This window comes from Lepisosteus oculatus, chromosome 2 (genome assembly GCF_040954835.1).
Source record: "Lepisosteus oculatus isolate fLepOcu1 chromosome 2, fLepOcu1.hap2, whole genome shotgun sequence".
Classification (NCBI taxonomy): domain Eukaryota; kingdom Metazoa; phylum Chordata; class Actinopteri; order Semionotiformes; family Lepisosteidae; genus Lepisosteus; species Lepisosteus oculatus.
In genome coordinates this window covers 66,450,289-66,471,084 of record NC_090697.1, presented here as the reverse complement: position 1 = coordinate 66,471,084, position 20,796 = coordinate 66,450,289, and the positions used below count along the sequence as shown (strand labels likewise).

Genomic DNA, 20,796 nt, shown 5'->3' with positions numbered 1-20,796 from the left:
CTTGTATGGTGAAGGTTGCCGGTTCGAGCCTTGGTGCTGGCACTGGCTCCCGAGCCAATAACCTCCTCTTGCTCCCTCTTTGGAGTGAGACGTGAAAGCAGAATAACTGTGGTAACTGGCACGACAGCAGTTGTCAGAGCACCCTTACCCCTCAGGTCTCTTTATACGGTGTATTTGTACTTGGTCTAATCTTCCTTGTGACAATGAGCTGTCAAAGAAGTGTACCTACAGTACATGACAACTAGCAGAACGAAATCAAGGTACATTATCGCAGGATGGACCTCCCAGCTCCCAGTTTGTCTGGGAAAACACTTGTGTTTGCTGGACTGAAAGAGCTCCATATCATTTTACTTATAGGCTTAAGCTTCCAATTACATCCCTCTAAATGAGATTAGGCCAGACAGCCGAGCATGCATTAGCTCTTAGCTTGCAGACAGTTCATCTGTAAAAATGCACGTTGGGCGAGGAAGGCTCTTTAGAAGCAACCTGTTTTCCAGAATGCACAGGGACCTGTACAGTATCTGGTTTAAAAGGTTATGGGTGCAGGAGGAGTTCTTTCAGTTCCATTCAGAGGATTGTGTGTCACACTTGCTGCAGACTTCAATGAGCACACATTGAGCACTGAGTTCAATTCCAAAGGCCATTTTGCTGTTGAGAGCCTGAAAACGAAGAGCACCTTCTTCTTGAGTGCACTAATTAGTCCACTTGGAGCCTTTGAAAGGTACCAGTCTTAAATGAGATGCAAAGTTGATTCTATATGGAAATCAACCAGTGGCTGGTTTGAGCAAAATCTGAATTGCTGTTTGACAGGAAGAGACTGGTCAGGAAAACATTGATCAAAGCTGTTTGCAGTGCTGAATTGTGTCTTCGATTAAAGAAGTTCTGAAAGTTTACATATATGCTTTTGTATCACCTATTGTACCAGCTTTTATAAAAAAATTCTTCATCGATCCATTCTCGTAAATGTCACAGCTAAAACACAAGGGAAACTGCTGAATTGCTAATGCGCTGTAAAGGCTGGCTCCTGATATAGTTTACAGTGGTTCACATTGAACCACCCGGCAATCAAAATTTTCCCAAAGTTAAATAATTTATTTAAAAAGTGGCCTGATCTAGAGGAGAGTGCATCTGAGGTGTTGGCAAAGGAAAAAGTGTCAGTTCCATAACAAAAGGACAGAGTAACAATGCCTTGCAGAGCTGGTGCCCTGGGTTCAATTTCCAAACCTGGGTTTAATTTCTAGGGTGTTGTCTGTGTGGAGTTTGGATGTTCTCCCCCTGTTGGTGTGGGTTTCCTCCCATAGTCCAGTGCTATACTGGCTTCTGGGAAAATTGGCCCTGGTGTGAATGTGTGTGTGCCCTGTGATTGACTGACATCATGTCCAGGGTGTGTCCTGCTCAGCATCTGTTGCTTATTATAGCTAGGATAGGCTTAAGCTCCCCCATGACCCCATAGTGGATGAAACAGTTACAAAATGGAGGGATGGGTAGATGCTTAGCAGTGCCCAAGCAAGATGTTGGCTGTTGCACGATCATTGAACTGGACTACTGTTGGCTCGAGTCCTGCGAGGATGAGGCGAAATGGTGCTGTGTTATACACTATCCCAGAATGAGGAGGTGGAGCAGGAAGACCTTTCTCAGCCCAGCCTAGGGGATAAAGTTCCCTACCCCCTGATGTCACCTCACCTGCTGCCTTGGATAACGAGCGGAGGAATGGCGAGGAAAAAGGAAGGCGGCGCCAGGAAAGACAGGCCTGCTACCACTGCCAAGCCGGGACCATCTGTGCCCGGCGCCCGATAGCGAAGGTGTGAGATGAAGACTGTGGCGCGAGTGGCAGGGCCATCTGCACTTGCTGTAACAGCGCCTGGCTCAGCCCGTCACACCAACATCTCCGCGGGCACATGTTCTCGTCTCTTCCACCCCTGTATCGACACAGTGCAGTCATCGAATCGGCTGCATCAGACGCCAAAAGTAAAAAAACCACAAGGAGTAAAGAATACCAGGGTCGTTCTGAGGGAAATATCACCCAGCAGGTCCAATAGCATGAGCTGCTAACTTGATGAGAAACTTTTTCGGCTGCATTAAACGTGGAACATCGAGCTAAGTCTTCCTTTATTGACCTGTATTTCTCAGATCCCAAATCTAATTAGTATCCTAGAATAAGAATGCCATCCCAAATCTCCGAGAATGGGTTGAATTATTCCAAAAGAAGATCTTCAGGTGGATCCTTGTATAAAGTGTTTTTTCTTGGTGCGATAATTCTTCTCAGCACTTGATATTGTAAACTTGTCTCTTATCTCTAATTTTCATTCAGACCTTTTATGCTCTTTGCTAATTTCTGTATTTAAATGCAAATGTGCTAACATCTGTTGCTGAGGGCTCAGCACTAGGCACAGACAAATTGTAATGCCTGACTATTTTTTTCTCCTTTTTTTGTCTGTGTCTCTTCTACCGATCCCCACTGCTCTTCCCCTCCTTTTTCCCATTCCAAAACCCCATCTCATTCCCAATGTTTCACCTGGCCTTGCTTTGGCCTTATTCCTACTTTCTCCTTCTCTGATCGCCAATGCTGTTGGCCTTTCTGACCACCTTTGACCACTGAATTCCCCACTAATTCCACATCCATCATTTTCCTCATCGATCCCCTCCATGCTGCCTCCCTTCCTCCTCTCTTCCCACCTCCTTGCCGCTCCCTGCCCGCCTCGGTCCTCTTTCTTGGTCTGCAGGTCTCTTGGACAACCCTGTGGATCTGGAAAAGAGGAGGCAGGTGTATGGTCAGAACTTCATCCCTCCCAAGAAGGCCAAGACGTTCCTGCAGTTAGTGTGGGAGGCCCTGCAGGATGTGACGCTCATCATCCTGGAGATCGCAGCCATCATCTCCCTGGGCCTCTCTTTCTATCAGCCCCCCGGAGAGGAGAGCGATGGTAGGCATCACAGCTTCGCAGAGTCCCCTGAAAAGCTGCACAGCTCCTGACACCACAGGCCATGGTTCTGTTTAACCTACTAAGCGAGCCCCAGGTAGCGCAGAGGGCTTCACCTTGTGTTGCACCTCAGGGGGTGAATGTTGTGCCAAACTCCTGGCACAGTGAAATTGCTGACGGATCTGTGAGTTTCTGTAAAGAGGTGGACTAAACAGAACTAACGGAATGTCACAGATCAGAAGGGCTGGGAAGGTGAAGGAGACTGTGATTAAAGTTGTTCATGAAATTCCCAGCATGATTTTGAAAGCTGAAAGCAACAGCTTTGAGATATTGTTTTGACAAATGCTTTAAGCCCATCCGAGGTTTTCTGTTATAATGAGAATAATGCTGTTTTCCATTATCTTATTTGTGTTTCATGGATATTGATATACCGTACTTCGACACATTATTGGGGCCATTAAGGGCCATTTTCCTGTTTTTTGTTAATCTGATTCCCTTTACAGTAACAGATTTTAGGCTGATGGGGGTTTATTAACTAACTAACAGAAAGCTGATAATCATATTTTGCTTCTTCTCCATTTGAACCTTTAACAGGATAGTCTTTTTTTACCAAATTTGCAATCTTATGTTTTATTAATTGATTCCTATTAGCCTTATCACAGGGAATTTCTTGCATAATTGCAAGGGTTTTCGTAACAGGCACGAGGCAAAGTGAAAAATGTATCTGTTGAAGCTGTGTCGCAAAAACGGTTCAGCTGCTTAGGCTATAAATAGATACTGTTACATGAGATAGGGAGTGCAGATGGTTTAATTATGTCTGATTACAACTTCGAAAGCAGGTAAACTAGCAAACAGTAAGTAGTGAAAACCAAGGACACTATTATAGTCCAGAAGCAGCAGTGAAGGAAGATTATGTATTTTGGACAAAAGGAATAATGAGACTAGCAAGAGGGGCACAAAACTGATCAAGCTCAGGAGCAAACTTCAAGACAGGCAGCATCAAAGGATTTCTGGAGTGCGTTCTGTCTGCAGTGAAAAACAGACTTGATTGACTTTTCTCTGTGATATTTTGGTATTGTTTTTTCTACCTTCATGTTAATAGAGTGACATCCTGTTTTCTTTAAGAGGCACACACAGTTCAGTGCAGATTTCTTTCTCTCAGGATTGAAATGTGTTCCTGCCCCAGCGATTCCAGTTTCAATCTCAATTACTTGCGATCATTGAAATGATTTCGTATTGTATCAAAATGTACTCTGCCTGGGACTCCCCCCTCTGTCATTGAGAGGTTTCCTGGAAGATGTTTGTTTCCACAATATCACTGTCTGTGTGATTTTTCTGTTTCTTCTCCTTGTCTGTTGGGCCAGGTCATACTGTACGATTCCTTTACAAAATGACTGCAGGAGTACTGTGTGGTGTTCATCACAAGCACAGGGCCTGCAGAACCACTGTAGAGGGACTCTGAAATTATCAGTGCTAAAATGATCATTTTTAGTCAAAATGAAGCAGCTCGTTGACTCATTCCAGAACAGTGGAATGAAAATCAGAAAAGCTCCACAGAGGCCATGAGCTGGCTTTAGATTGCTTGATTTTAGAGGCTCTCAATAGCATATGAAAGTCGTTTATGGGTTAGTTAACTATCTACCGCACCTGCAGGATGCAGTTTTAATCAAAGAGGGCACAAGGCCAGTGCCTTCTGGAGTAATGATGCTGAAACTGTATTGTACGAAGTCTAAATTTGACCATTTCTGTTTCTGAATGCGCTTTCATGCAATCAGTTTTTCAGTGGAGTGCTTCACATCCCACAGGCTAAAATGTCTTGATCTGCATCCTGTACAGTACAGCATTCTGGGATGTCTTGGTAGCAGTGGCACTGTGTAGAAGTACATTTGTATTTTTGTATTGCTCCAAAATTTGATGTTGAACAGAAGCCTTTGTAGCTGAACAATTGGAAATGTGTTCAATAAAAAAGCAAGCGTTTCGTCCCTCTCCACCCCACCCCCCCACACACACCTCTCTCTGCAGCTTGTGGCAATGTGTCTACGGGAGAAGACGAGGGGGAGGCAGAAGCAGGCTGGATCGAAGGGGCGGCCATCTTGCTGTCGGTGATCTGCGTCGTCCTGGTGACAGCCTTCAACGACTGGAGCAAAGAGAAGCAGTTCAGGGGCCTCCAGAGCCGCATCGAGCAGGAGCAGAAATTCTGCGTCATCCGGAATAGCATCGTCATCCAGATCCCTGTGGCTGAGATGGTGGTGGGAGACATCGCCCAGGTCAAATACGGTGAGCGCCACGGCCCACATCATGTCATTTCCCTTCCTGATCTTAGCACAGGAACGCTAGCACAAGAAAGCAAGTTAGCAAAGAAGAAAGAGTTGTAGGACTGGATCAATTCCTGAAGGGTCTGGTGTTTTCCCGTGCTTGGTCCAACCAGAGCAGTCAGTTAAACAATTAGTCTAATTATTTTCCTAATTAGACATATAAAGGTTTCTTAAGGTCATTTACTGTTGGGTGCTGCAATCATGCACTTCTGTAAAAGTACAGTGACCTCTAAAGCACCTTAAAGTCTGGTTAGAAGTATTAACAATGATGCTGTTAATTAAATAATTAGACCAGCTGTGTGTCAGAGAGCTGAAGTGAAACACAAACCAGAAGACACAGGGCCCTGCAGGAATTGTGTCTGACACCCCTGGTGTAGGGGAATCTGTGAGGATAAGGAGGATATGAAGTGAACTTGGAAAGAGCTGGCATGTCAAGGCAGATTATAAAAAGTGCCCTTGTAAACATTACAGTACCTAAAAGAATACTTACAAGCAAAAGAAAGATATCAACTGAGAGGAGACCATTCAGCCCATCTAGCCCATTTTTTAGTGAGTAGGTAACTGATCCAGGGCTTTTGGTTGTTTCTTAGAAGATACTGTATCTTCTTCTGGAATGTTTTTTTTTTTTTTAATTCCTGATCCCCATAGATTCAGAGATTCCTGATTCTAACTTAGCTTCCTGAGCCTGAATACTCTTTCTGATACAAAGTTCTACTCCATTTGCTCCACCCCTGTCCTGTCTTTCCTGTGTCTCCGGAACATAGTTTATCCGCTGAAGTTACACCCCTCTCCTTCTTTTTCAGTTAGCTGTGTTTCTGTGATTTCCAGGAACATCACCATTTCCTGCAAATGCGGCAGCTTCTATCTTGTCTAATGTGATTCTGACACTCTTTGCGTATCATTTAGGTATCGGCTCTTGTTATCAGATCATTTGTCTTGTTTTCCTCTTTGGTTCTCCCTTGGTCTTTGTTCCCTTTGTAACTTCCATTTCGGTTATCTTTTTTTTTCTTTTCCAGTTCCATTCTAGTCTAAATGTTTCTGGATTTTGTTGTATGCCAAGAAAGGTCATATATATAAATGATACGCAAGATCAGAGGCTGTATGAGGGTGTCCTGAGGCAGTATAGAAAAGACTAGCAGAGACCACTGCTGTTGTACCTACTCATAACCTATAGCCAAGCTATAATATTCTGTGAATTTGCCCAGCATTAATGCCTTGTCTGTATGTCTTTTCCCATGCTTTTACTGTCACCTTCTTAAGGTGAACTCTTCGAAGCTATTTTGAGCATTTTTAGGAATCTTACCATCTTCTGAGAACCCAGCGGAAAAACTTGAGGCAAACACAAACTTGTTGCGTGGCTGATAAAGGCTAGAAAGGGGACTTGTATGCTTAGGAAATGTTATGCTTAATGGAAGGACAGCTCCAACTGTCAGAATACAGAGAGGTCCGAGATCCTTACTTGTGTGATCTAGAACAATGAAGATCGGAGAGACTGGGGGAAACCCAGAGAACATTTCATCCTGCTGCTGCACTCTGTCTCGTGTTTGGGTTCCACACGTTTTGAGTCTCCATCTTAAAAGAGAGGTGTGCCGCCATCACTATAACATGGCTTCTCTCTTCATCTAGGTGACCTCCTCCCGACTGACGGGATTATGATTCAGGGGAACGACCTGAAGATCGACGAGAGCTCCCTCACTGGAGAGTCAGACCACGTAAAGAAGTCAACAGAAAAAGATCCGATGCTTCTATCCGGTAAGGACGATTCATCAGATTTCTTCCGGCATTGAGCCAAGAGATTCTGCTGCCCATGCTGTACCACTGTAGTTTATACCTGCAGTATATTCAGAGTACAGTACGGTCTCGATTATCCGACCTTCGATTATCCAACCTTCCGTTTTATCCAACATAGCAATCAACATGCTATATACATCCAGTATATGCTATGTACTGTATGCGTGCACATGGATAATGTTATGCCCAATCCCATGCTGCTTTGTCAGTCAGTGTGTCGAATACTGCTATTAATGTAGCTTCGCTTGTTCGTTTGCGCTCGTGTATACAGTATGATTTTATTATTTGAGAGACATGACAAGTGCGAAGAGAAAGAAAGTAGTTCTTTCAATGGAACAAAAGCTTGAAGTGTTGAAAAGACCAGGCAAAGGCGAGTCCATGTAAAGAAATTGCATCTGAATTCGGTGTGGGACGAGTTACAGTTGGTTAGTGGAAGAGGAAAAGAAATGAGCTAGAAAAGCGGTGCTTTGATCGGGCCTCAACTGAAGGACTGAGGGACAGAAAAACGATGAAGAAATGTAAATCTGGAAAGGTCAGTGAAGCCTTGTTCTTGTGGTTCACGCAGCAAAGGGATAAGGGCATGCCTATCAAAGGTCTGATACTTCAAGAGAAATCTCTGATTTACAGTAGATTAATAAACCAGATTTCATACTTATATGGCACTTCCATTAATCTATGATTTGTCTACTCAGTTTCCGCATTATCTGACATTTTCAATTATCTGACATACTATTGGTTCCATTTAAGTCAGATAATTGGGACTCTACTGTGATTAATTAAACTGATACTTTGTTCACATTCTGGGGTGAAATGTTCATTAACATGTACTGCTATGCTCATCCAACAAAGGCCACTCAGAGGGTTTAAATAACGTTCTCAGGAGACCACAAATCAGCCAGGGCATGAGCCAGCAGTCAAGCAGAGACTTTTTCCAGTAGGACAACTTAACTCCCCGATCCAGGGACCTGAACAGCCATTGCTTATAGCTGGTTCATGTTTATTCACAGGTGTCTCTTTTTCTGTACACGCCTAGTTGGATGCGATGCGTTCAGGAAATGGCCGTAGTTTCTCAGGTTGATCTTGCAAGATCAAAGCAGCCACAGCAGTTTGCTTGCTATGACCTAGAGCACACAATAAAGGTGTATTCCCACAAGCTTGATGTTATTCTCAACGCGACATGCTGGACAAGAATTTGACATGTGAGCAGATCCTGAAAATAAATCTACTACTATTTACTCATTTATTTTATGCTTTTACCCAGGGGAACATACATTTGCACCCATGTCTACAGCTGGGTATTTTACTGCAGCAATTTGTGTGACATCTGAGATAGACTGGCGTCCCGTCCAGGGTGTAACCTGCCTTGTGCCCGGGGCTTGCTGGGATAGGCTCCAGCTCCCTGGCAATCCTGAATTGGATGAAGTGGTTAGAAAACCTTGCTCAAGGGTACAACAGCAGTTTTGAACCCGCAACCTCTCAGCTGGCCTCTGAAGGTCAGTGCATGAGGTCAGAGTGAGGGTGTCAGGCAGTAATGAGGTTGACCAAGAATGGAGAGAGATGGCAAGCCCAATGAGCAACACTGGTAATCAGATGACTCACATGGCAGGTATCTTGTGTTTATCACCAGTTGTGTCATGAAGTTAAACAGTGTTGAGGCTCGGCAGATCTTGAGCCTGACAATACTTGGAATGAGCACTGTGAATAAAGAAGCATGTTCTGCTTAAAAATACATAATAACAGTTTAATTCTTAAGATCAGAACACAGTAACAAACAAGTGGCTTCTTCATTTTGGTCACTATTTTTATCTGTTTTCACTTTTGCTTGTTGCCTGTGTTTTAGTAGTGCTTCTTCTGTGTTGTACTGAACTGCAAAGTCCTACAGTATGTGCCCTATGGACTTTGTAGATCACTTTGAAGATCTGGGTTAATATAAGCTATTCGGTAGCTAAAAATGAAACCGTTCTAAGCTAAAAATAAGTTAGTTGTAGATAATATTTTATCTGAACTGCAATCCAAATAGCTTCTCCCAAGACACTTGTCTGACCCTGTTTATTTGAAATATCAGAGGAAGGGGTTAAAGTTGTCTCTGTGTGAGGTTAAAAATAGAAACCACTGAATAATTGAAAAATGATGCTGTCGTTATATGGAGTGGCTGGTAGCATAGGGCCTTCACTAGGGAAAAACCAACAGCTTCCGTATATTAGGAAATTACTGAGCAGGCCCTTGAAGCAGATAAAGGTAATTGGATTTCAGCCTTGTCCTTTTTTCAAACAGAGAATCCAGGCTGCTGCGGAGATTCCCAGCTTGCTTTCACGTCTAGTCAACGCCCAGAAGAAAAGAAGGGATTTCTTTTTTCCTCCACCAGTCAATATTTTCAGAGTTTTGAAACTGGGCTGGGCAGATCACAATAGAATTTGTGAACTAAAATCATAATGCAGACGGTAGCGAAAAAACAAAGAGAGCTAAAATTCCAGGCAGAAAACCTGACCTTTTGCTGGATTTTTTTTGCCAAGATTCATTCCAAAATTTGCTCATTTGTTTTAGGGTCACAATCTTTTCGGATTGCCTTATCCCGCACATATCAAGCTTTACTCCACGAGCTACTTGAAGGGTTGCCTGTATCGCCATTTGGGCTGCAAGGGAATAAGAAAATGTTAATCCTGCACTTCCAGGTTTTCAGCAGGGATTTGACCTCTATCTGTTCCTCCCACTACTTTATATAGCCATTGTGATACAGTCGATCATAGGCAGTATTGGACCATTTACCGTAGTGAGATGTCTAGCTTACTAAACATTCAAAGTATATGTTGTGACATGCTATAGCATTGCTGTAGAGAAATACAGTAAAAGCAGTGAAGCTGAGTTTAGTAAGACTGATTAAGCTGGACAGTCACCAGGCAGAGTACTCTGTCTCTTCATACGAAAAGCACTGACTTGGATAAGAGCATTTTAAGATCATGCTTTAACACAGCACATCAGATAGTGTGCACCATGCTTCCCTGACAAACAGAGTTGGAGGAGACCGTTATAAATGGCTGTTCCTACCATGTGTCTCAGCACTTGCTGTGGTTTCCAGTCAGAACCCATTTTGCTTCACTGCTCGGCAGCAGTCTTCAGCAGCGTGCTGTCTGGTTCAGCTCACTGAAAAGCCAGTATCACTCCCTTGGTGTGTCTCGGCATCCCTCTGTCTGCAAAAGAATGAGCATTTCAAGGTCACGCTTTTTTAAAAAATGTATTTGACATGGAATCATGACAAAAATGTGACCGTCAGCCTCAGTGATATGAATTTCAGAGGCGTGTCTTTCCCTGTGTGACCAGTGACCAGTGTGGTTCTCCCTGCTCCTGCTGAGATTTAATCCTGTCGCGCCAAGTACAGGCCTCTGCAGAGACACAGTTTTACATTGTCTAGATTTAAGAGGAAGGGATGTCACTTCTCTAACTGGCCCAGTGCACTGAGCCCTGTTACACCAGCACAAACCAAACTAATTCCACCAGGGGTTAAATAAGCTGTCCCCTATTCATTTTAATGGGCTGTGTGGCATCAAAAATGAGGTGACATCGGCTGTTACTGTATCTCAGCATTGCAGACCAGTACTGTATAAGTAGTAGAAGTAAAAGCTCAAAGATTAACAGAAGTATATAATATACAGTACATTGTACAGTACTTTGAAGGCTGTGTTTAACAGAATTGTTACTCAAGTAATCCAGTAATCCAGTTATGTCAGACTTGGTGTTTGTGGTTTTTGTTCCAACCTCAGCAGTCAGTGAAACAATTAACCTAATTCTTTACTTGTGCTTGTATACAGTAGGTGTTTTTTTCTTAATGTCTTATACAGTTAGTTTCTCAAAATATCCACTTCAGTAAAGGTACAGAATAAGATTCAGTTATAGATAAACACTTCCCTTCAGTTATAGATAAATCCACTTCCCTGATGGTACAGTTGCCTATTAATCACCCTGTTACAGAACTGCAATTATGCTATTAACTTAATAACTAGAACAACTTCTGTATGTAACCGAGAGCTCAGGTGGACTGAAAAGCAGAAGGTTTGATACCCCTCTTCTGATTGATCCAAGATTTTCAGAGAAAGTTTCAAAGTAGTTTCCTCTAATTCAGAATATGCTGTGCTTTTTCTCTAAGTAGGTCCTAACAAATACTGTACATTTTTGACTGAACAATTTTTGACTGAAAAACACATTACCGTGTTATTTTTGTATTCCATATTGTCTTCCGTATTGTCTCTGCTTTGATTGGCATCTTCAAATGTTTATGATTTCTTGCAACAAATTAGGTGCAAAACGAGATCTCTGACGTAATAATAATGTTAAATATTTATTAAGAAAATGTGTTTTTGGGTGGATAATCTAATCCCATGGTATATAAACGTGTTAAATTGATTGTGGCGATACAATACATTCCAGCGTTTGTGCTTCTTACACTCAGAGACTCAGTTCCACTTCGTGGTGTGGTGTTAACATGGGAGATTGTCATCTACCATGTTAGAACATCAACAAGAAATTACACCCTGTCCCAGCAAGAGGATGTAAAGAGCGACAAATGACTGAAAGACCTGAAAGGTGACAAACAGGTCAAATACAGACACAAAATGGCCTGTGTTTCGGTGCATAATGTAATCCTAACACTTTTCGTTTTATCTGGCTCCAGTTGACTCGAACAACTGGTCGAGATGCCAAAGCAGATGTGTAGAGCCGATCTTCCACAGTTGTGACAGGATTTGTCTCCTCTGATTTGTGAGAACGCAATTATACCGCTGTCCGATGGCATTCCCAGGAAAGGTTTTGCACCTAGTTAATAACGGGCAAGGCCATAGAAGAAAACTGACACCTGGTATAAAGAGATGAGACCTTGATGGGCCTCACATTTCTGTGGCTGATCAATGCGAAAACCATAAGTGGAGACCCTGGTTGTACTGATGTCACAAAAAAGTCATCATCAGAGCTTTTCCAAGTTTTTTAGGGGCCCTGTGTGGTCACGTACTGTAGTCTGTAAGCTGTCACCCAGGCGACATTACCCATACAGTGAGTGGCTTCATTGCTAATCTAAACCATTGGGCTACCATCTTGACTGGGGAATAAAGAGTAAAAAACGTGCAGAGTTCCGTGGGGTTTTTTACAGTTGGTTTGAAGGGCATGGCACGGCCCTCTCTAATTCATTGGCGTGTGTAATTCTTCTGTAAGACAGTCCTGGTGACGAAAGATCCCTGAGACTACCTCTCGGGCACACAATCCAATTACACTCACACATCAGATCTCCTTTTACTTTAATTAAAAATCCCATCCTAATTAAAGTTCTCTTCCAGGCCATTGCTTCTGCTCTCCTGCATCTCACACGTGGTCATCACCAGCTTTGCAGTTTCAGTGAATCTCAGCTCTCATTTAACTTTCCACTTTGTAGGTTTGGCACTTTAAAAGGAACTCTCTAAGTAGGGCACTTCAGTTATTAGACTGTGCAAAGTGAACAGATGGCTGTTGCATACAGATGCTAGTATGCAGTCATGCATGCTTAAAAGAAAAAAGATCCACTATGTGTTTTGTGGAATGCTTTCTGCATTTTCTCCAAAGATTGTTTTCCTCATGCCCACTGTTCCAGAACTGATTAACTAGAGGTGCAGTGGGAAGAGTATTTGTGATGCACACTTCCTAAAAAGTCCACCAATGTTTCTTCCGCTTCTTCTTCAAGTTTACCTTTACTAGTACTTACCCTTTATATTCCTGTAACTGAACAGTTCTTTCAGACCCTATGCGGACGACACAATCCAGGGAAGTGAGGAAACACTGGGGAGAAAAGCCATGCAGGAATCAGGAATGAATATGGGGGGGGCGTGTCCAAAATGCGAAGGTGTCCAGGGGGGTGAGTCCGGGGCAAACAATCCAGTAGAAATCCAAAGGGGGAATCCAAACACGAGAAAAGTCCAAAGCCGGGGAGTCCATCCGGGAACAAACAAGATAAAAACTAGAACCGGGTCGGAACCGGCGGAAGGGGAACGGGAACAGAGAATAAAAACTTTATGGGGTCAGGCACTTCCAGGTCCCGGACTCGCATAATACGGAGATCAGATGCAGAGCCCGGATTAACGTCAGCACCTGGCTTTAAGGAGGACTGGAAACAGGCTGAAACAGGGGACAGGTGCACAAAATCATGTCCGAAGTGAAAGGGCCAGAGCGCCCTTAAGGTTGAGGGACTACAGTCGTGACAATTCCTTGTCCAGGGACAGGCAACTAATATGTTAGCCATGTACAAAAAGCTTCCTTACTTTTTCAATTAAAATTTGTTTGAAACTATTTTGCTGTGTGTACTGTTCCCATATTACATCCCAGGAATTGCTGGCAGTTATTTGGAAGCAACGTTTGTCAAGTGCAAAACCATCCCAAGATAGCAGATGAGTTAAATCAGCACACTATATGCAAAAGACATGACTGTGTTTTACTTTTGAAAGAGTTCTTAGTGACTCCATGTGGTAAAAGATTGTTAAGAACCTTTCTTTTGTTTTTGTCCATTGTATTTTGTGTTTTAATTTTCAATGGCAAAAGACTGTATACATGGACCGGCGTCCTGTCCAGGGTATACCCTGCCCTGTGCCTGTTGCTTGCTGGGATAGGCTCCGGCTCCCTGTATTGGATAAAGCAGTTAGAAAATGGAAGGATGGATGACAGAAAATAGATCTTCGATCCCAGCTGTAGTGACAGAGCTGAGTACGTAGCAGCTACTGGAGTGAATCGACACAAGCCAATTTTTAATCGTCCTCTACACTGGTCTTGATGCACCGCAGCATGATCTCGAGTTCAAACACTGCAGTTTTTGTCAAAGCGTGCACATCGTGCTAAGATGCAGAATAACGGGAACCCGTTTCTTTCATTCATTCGTTCTTTCTTTCTTTTTCTTTGCGTGTTTTCATCGCAGGCACACATGTCATGGAAGGCTCTGGCAGGATGGTAGTCACGGCTGTGGGGGTCAATTCCCAGACTGGCATCATCTTCACCCTGCTGGGAGCTGGAGAGGGGGAGGAGGAGAAGAAAGACAAGAAAGGTAGGCACAGAAAGTTGGGAGGTTATTGGACCAGGCAGGTCTCCCTGTGTTGCACTGGATCCCTCGCCGGTTTGGGGAGCGTGAGACTCTGAGAGAATAGTGTTTGTGTCCAGTGAAAAAAACAGCAGCTATCCTTTCCCCTCAGCCTCCATTAGTTTGATGCTGATGTAATAACACTCAAAAATACTATGATTTACAGTGCTGATATACAGTGCCTTGCGAAAGTATTCGGCCCCCTTGAACTTTTCAACCTTTTGCCACATTTCAGGCTTCAAACATAAAGATATATTTTTTTTATTTTATGTGAAGAATCACCAACAAGTGGGACACAATTGTGAAGTGGAATGAAATCTATTGGATTTTTGAAACTTTTTTAACTAATAAAAAAATGAAAAGTGGGGCGTGCAAAATTATTCGGCCCCTTTACTTTCAGTGCAGCAAACTCACTCCAGAAGTTCAGCGAGGATCTCTGAATGATCCAATGTTGTCCTAAATGACTGATGGTGATAAATAGAATCCACCTGTGTGTAATCAAGTCTCTGTATAAATGCACCTGCTCTGTGATAGTCTCAAGGTTCTGTTGAAAGCGCAGAGAGCATCATGAAGACCAAGGAACACACCAGGCAGGTCTGTAATACTGTTGTGGAGAAGTTTAAAGCCGGATTTGGATACAAAAAGATTTCCCAAGCTTCAAACATCCCAAGGAGCACTGTGCAAGCGATCATCTTGAAATGGAAGGAGTATCAGACCACTGCAAATCTACCAAGACCTGGCCATCCCTCTAAACTTTCAGCTCAGACAAGGAGAAGACTGATCAGAGATGCAGCCAAGAGGCCCATGATCACTCTGGATGAACTGCAGAGAACTACAGCTGAGGTGGGAGAGTCTGTCCATAGGACAACAATCAGTCTTACACTGCACAAATCTGGCCTTTATGGAAGAGTGGCAAGAAGAAAGCCATTTCTCAAAGATATCCATAAAAAGTCTCGTCTAAAGTTTGCCACAAGCCACCTGGGAGACACCCCAAACATGTGGAAGAAGGTGCTCTGGTCAGATGAAACCAAAATCGAACTTTTTGGCCACAATGCAAAACGATATGTTTGGCGTAAAAGCAACACAGCTCATCACCCTCAACACACCATCCCCACTGTCAAACATGGTGGTGGCAGCATCATGGTTTGGGCCTGCTTTTCTTCAGCAGGGACAGGGAAGATGGTTAAAATTGAGGGGAAGATGGATGCAGCCAAATACAGGACCATTCTGGATGAAAACCTGTTGGAGTCTGCAAAAGACCTGAAACTGGGACGGAGATTTATCTTCCAACAAGACAATGATCCCAAACATACAGCAAAATCTACAAAGGAATGGTTCACAAATAAACGTATCCAGGTGTTTGAATGGCCAAGTCAAAGTCCAGACCTGAATCCAATCGAGAATCTGTGGAAAGAGCTGAAAACTGCTGTTCACAAACGCTCTCCATCCAACCTCACTGAGCTCGAGCTGTTTTGCAAGGAAGAATGGGCAAGAATTTCAGTCTCTCGATGTGCAAAACTGATAGAGACATACCCCAAGCGACTTGCAGCTGTAATCGCAGCAAAAGGTGGCTCTACGAAGTATTAACGCAAGGGGGCCGAATAATTTTGCACGCCCCACTTTTCATTTTTTTATTAGTTAAAAAAGTTTCAAAAATCCAATAGATTTCGTTCCACTTCACAATTGTGTCCCACTTGTTGGTGATTCTTCACATAAAATAAAAAATTTATATCTTTATGTTTGAAGCCTGAAATGTGGCAAAAGGTTGAAAAGTTCAAGGGGGCCGAATACTTTCGCAAGGCACTGTACTATACTGTATATTTGGCCCCTTGCATTTACTTTTCTCCTGGACAACTCTTCAACCAATTCATCACAATCCAAGGACACACACTTTTGATCAAAGGTAATTTTGCACATGTTCCATCAAACAAGATGACTGATCTCCAGAACCGCTGGAGTGAAACGGCTGGATCACTGTACAGCTGGACATCCAAAGACCTCTGTCTGCTGGGGACCCTCATGTCTAGCCTGCACAAGGTCATTGCTGAAATGTTTGCATTTCAAAGCAATAGCTTTGAAAGGCTATTTTAGATGTTCAAACAATATTCAGAAAATCAACCTGTGTCTAAAATCTGTTTTTTACTCTACTTCTTCATAGACTTAGTTGCTGTTTAGTCCCTTTCAGTCACAGATATCATAACATGTTTCTGTACAGACTCCTTTGTTTTTTTTTTTTGTGCTCTTGCTCTTTGCTGCTCTCAAAAGAGACATTGTTTGGTGGCAGCGCAAAGTGGGCAAAACTAACCGACAAACTGTGCGGTTTTCCTTGTAGCCCATGGCAACCATTAACAAACCTGAGCTTGTGTGCAACTCTCTAGGTGCACCTGTAAACAGGTCAAAACATGTGGAAACATCTTATAAATGCAGTTAAATTTAAAACTTGTAATTTCTAAAACTTTAAACATGAACAGTTAGCAGTTCTGACAGAGCCTTTCCTAAACACTTTGGCTCTAGGCACATGCCTACTAGCTTGCCCATCACTTAATGTAGCCCTGTGTTAATGACAGTGTTCTGTGTTGGCTTAGCATTGATCAAAAAGCAGAATCGACACACAGGTGCTGCTTAAGTAGGTGCGCTTGACCCTATACAGGTGTGACACTGAAGTACTTCTGTGGAAGGCTTGGAACTTTTCAAAACTACCTTTGTGGGCCTCCTGGGTGACTGCTCAACCTGGAGACTGTGGAGTCTGATCCAGGTTTTTTGTTGCGAGTGATACGCCGATGAGAGAGGAAGGATCTTCTGCGTTGTTCTGAAAGTTTCGGAGAACTGGGGAAAAGGGCAAAAGGGAAAGGAGATCAATAGCTACTTATCCTAGATGTTGGACTGAAGTAGAGGGACAAAGGTCAAGTTTTGAAGGCCAGAAGTAAGAGAATATCTCTGCTTTGAGCAGTGAGGTAGGAGCTCCTAGAAAAGAGGCCAATACCGAGCGCAGGCCTGAGGGTAGTGAGGGCTTAAATATCCCTGGAAGTAGAGGGTGCGGTCATTAGCATGGTGTCATGGTTGGATAATTGATCAGCGTGCTGGCGCTTGCTGGAATTACCAGTAGCTGTGGCCTGATTAGAGAGAGGTCGTTTGCGGGGTAGAATGTGGTTGCTGGTGGATGTGACAGTTTTACAATGCGTCAGATATGACTGGGTATCCCAGCTAGGGGCCATTACTTCCAGAGGTTTGGGATCAGGTGTGGTAGACTCAGCACAAAAGATCGCTGGTTGACCGTGCAAAAAAAAAAACTCTTGATTAACAACCAGGCACTTAAGTCTACAGATGTTTACCGTAGTTTACTTGGTGATGTGTCTGTCCTGTGGAAGACTCTCCATTATTTGTTCTCCGGATTGCGGGGACAGAAGACATCTCAGAGGATGCCTGCAAATCTCATGGTGTGTGCGCATGTGCGAGATTGTCACTTACTCACTGGCAGGTGGAGAGTGGAGATTAAGTCTCAGTTCGTGAATCTAGATTAGGTTCGTGAAGAGAATAAGTTATTATTTGTTCTGCATTTTAAAAATATTATAATCCAGTTACCACCACTTTCAAGTCTTGGCCTATTGTTAGTTTTCCAAACTGTGATTTTGCATGTGCTGTGCTGTGCTTTGAAAAGAGGCTGGAGTGTTGAGGGATGCTGAGACTCAACACCGCATCTAAGTTATGGGCTGCTGAAGAGAAACAAGAGCAAATATGACATTATCATGTGAATCAACACTCTGCGTCATCACAACAGGAGATTAACACGATATTGCATATTAATTTTTTACCAGTGTAAGATTACATTGAAATTTGAAGAACATCAGATTAACAAGATGTATGACCACATTTATTGCATTTCCCAATGATGTCGACTGCTACTTCACCTGGATCTTCAAAATCGTTTTGAAACCAAACTAGAGAGTGTCAGGATGAGAAAGTAGATGTAACACAAATATCTTGACCAGGTGAATGTATTTTTGTATCTACTAAGAGCAGTGAGAACTGTAAGTGAGACCCCTGAAAACTATAAAAGGGATAGATGAAGATAAACCACACTTCTGTGCATTTTCTTGCAACAAGATCCAACACCATGCAGCTGGGGAATGTCCCATCACAATGACTTTTAAAAGACCTTGCTTGGGGTCCTGGGGAAAGCAGTAATCAATCAACAACACCTGACCTGTTCCCTATCACAGCCTTCAAAGCCACCCTTCTTTGAAGTCGCTCAACATGTGTCATCAAGTCTGTATCTCTTTATCTCTACATCTGGTGTCTGAGCTGCTGAATAATGAAATACAGTAGGAACAAGTGAAGCTTACAGCCAGGTGGTCATTTTAGCAAAAGCACACCTACGGGTTATTTTACATAATATACAGAGGAACTTCTGCCATTTGGTGACAGAAACAAAAAACCTCAAAACCCTCTCAACTTTAACTTGGAAGCACCTGTTATTTAGTTCTCAGCAAATGAAAGTCAAAAGGTTAGAAACCAAAGAAATCCTCTTTGCGTTATGTTTGACTCAACTTACAGTGAGTGTTTCTTAAGTGTGGCATAAATTTTTCTGCAAAGCATATTCAATACAGAATAAGTCAATATTCTGCAATGTAGCAGTGCAAAGAGGTGAATGGAAAGCAGCACTCGTGACAGTGAGCATATGGGTATCTGTCTACAACTGCCTATGTATCTGTGAATATGCTTTCAGCTGTGTCAGTTCGGTCACTTTGAATGTGTGGCTTTTTTTTAATTATGGCTAAAAATTGACAAGTTTAATGAAAATTTCATATTTCTGCAAAGATGGATATGCCTGACTAATGAAGACAAAACAGCTGTCTGTAGCTGCTGACTTTCAATATGCAGTATATATCCAAAACAGGATTGAAGGTTTATTTGAATAGTATTGCATTTCAGCATTGTAATTGGTGAGAGATGATTAACATTCATTCCCAAAGGTCACAGTGTGACAGTGCGGAGTGGGAGGAGCTGCAGCGAGCACTGGTAAAAAGTCAACGCCTCGGGTGTGAGGTTAGCAGGGACCAAAAATAACTCAAAAGGAGTGAAAAATTAAACGAAAAGGCCAAAAGAAAGGACTACTGCTGTGCCTTGTGACCTCCAAGCTGGGCGTGCACTATTTGACAGGGACCAGCCTGGGAAAAAAAGAACCGCAAGCACAGTGGTGACCAGACTAGACTTACCCTGTTTAGCGGCACAGTCTGGTGAACAGGGCGCGTAAGGCAAAAACAAAACAAGAACTTGTGTGTGTCTGCCCCGGTGAGAATACGTGATTGGACAGGCAAAAAGAAAATGAAACGCCTTACGTGGGTGCAATCACCTTACGGGACTGTCGGTGTAAACTTCCCCTTCCGGGGGTGGCCCTTCTCGTCCCGTCGGGGGGTGTCCAGTGTGCCTTTATAGGACTGCAGCTGGGACTACAAAGCTGAGGGCTACCAGCGCTCTGCCTCCACGCTGGGCACGCCCCTCACGTCATGCCACAATAGGTTTATCAGGTACATGGATCAGATACAGCATCAGGTTAGTTGAGTTTAATACACAGTCCTGATTACGTTTTCTTTCTCAGTCATCGTTTCCTGGACAACATGCACTGCACCCAGTAGATTGAGTATACTGAAGAGAAGGGGATGATGGCATCCACCTGGGCCTCTGTCCTGACCTGAAGCTGTGGGTGGATAACAGTGAAGGTGACACCCCTCCTCTAAATTGAGTACTCATGCTGCAGGGTTGGGTTTGATCAGATTGTATTGTCATTCCTGACATCCTTGTAGCTGTGATCAGCCAGAAACCCATCTACTCTTTCAAGTGATCCCCCAAAATCTCCATTCCGCTCTAGTCCAGCACATGTTGCAGGAGTTATGTGAAGGTTCCCATATGGGATGCTGGTGAAAATGAATGAAACTCACTTTAACATTGGAAGATCTGTAAACTGTGGGTCACAGGAGTAAACAGATGCAGTGTTAGCGGATGTTGTTGTGTGTGCTGATCACTGAAAAGACTCGGGCAAGCAATTGAGTGAAAAGAGTGGAGGTGAACATTTTTTTTTTCCATCTAAGCTCATAAAGAGTCTGCACAAGTTTTCCAAAGGCAGGTAAATTTCTATGCTATTACAGGCAAAACCAATTTTGATTTGTGGTCTGTCAATTCCCACAATTCGGAGCCCTTACTGCTGGGAAGAAGGTTGTTCAGTTTGTGTGTGTGCATGTGTGCATTATTTAAAGACCCAGACATGAAATATTGAGAGCCCAGGCTAAGTGAGCAACCCAAAATGGATGTCTTTTTTTGCTCATGGATAATTCAGCCCCACTCTTATCTTCACCCGGACTTCAGCAGGGAGGAATGTTGAATAATGAATTATTGAGGGCTGCTTTAAGAGTGGCTTTGACAGGGCAGTCCACACCTACAGTTTTTGTGTGTGTAGGTAATTAAATACCAACTCGGGTAACCTAAACTCTGGAGAAATGTGCCCTTCATTCTGGAAAATCTCTAAATTGTGTTGGGGCAAAGGCAAGGCATTTTTCATTGGTATTGGTACATGGAAAAGAATGTAATAGCTAGATGGGTGAATAGAGAACAGGTGGCCAATATGATACATCTAAGAAATGTTCTGGTTGTGCTATTAATATATTTCCTTCTTCCCTAGAATAAGAAGACTTTT

At 43.1% G+C, this 20,796-nt stretch overlaps 1 protein-coding gene across 6 annotated transcripts in view; it reads left to right on the top strand.

The window, feature by feature from the left end:
* atp2b3b (ATPase plasma membrane Ca2+ transporting 3b) overlaps positions 1-20,796 on the top strand; it is a 135,112-nt gene that overhangs the window by 66,081 nt on the left and 48,235 nt on the right. For all 6 annotated transcript variants that reach the window (XM_015342800.2, XM_015342792.2, XM_015342810.2 and 3 more), the window contains exons 3-6: positions 2,724-2,921; positions 4,941-5,195; positions 6,860-6,985; positions 13,947-14,072. In XM_015342800.2, coding sequence (XP_015198286.1) covers positions 2,724-2,921; positions 4,941-5,195; positions 6,860-6,985; positions 13,947-14,072 — 705 coding nt within the window. The remainder of the gene's footprint in view (positions 1-2,723; positions 2,922-4,940; positions 5,196-6,859; positions 6,986-13,946; positions 14,073-20,796) is intronic.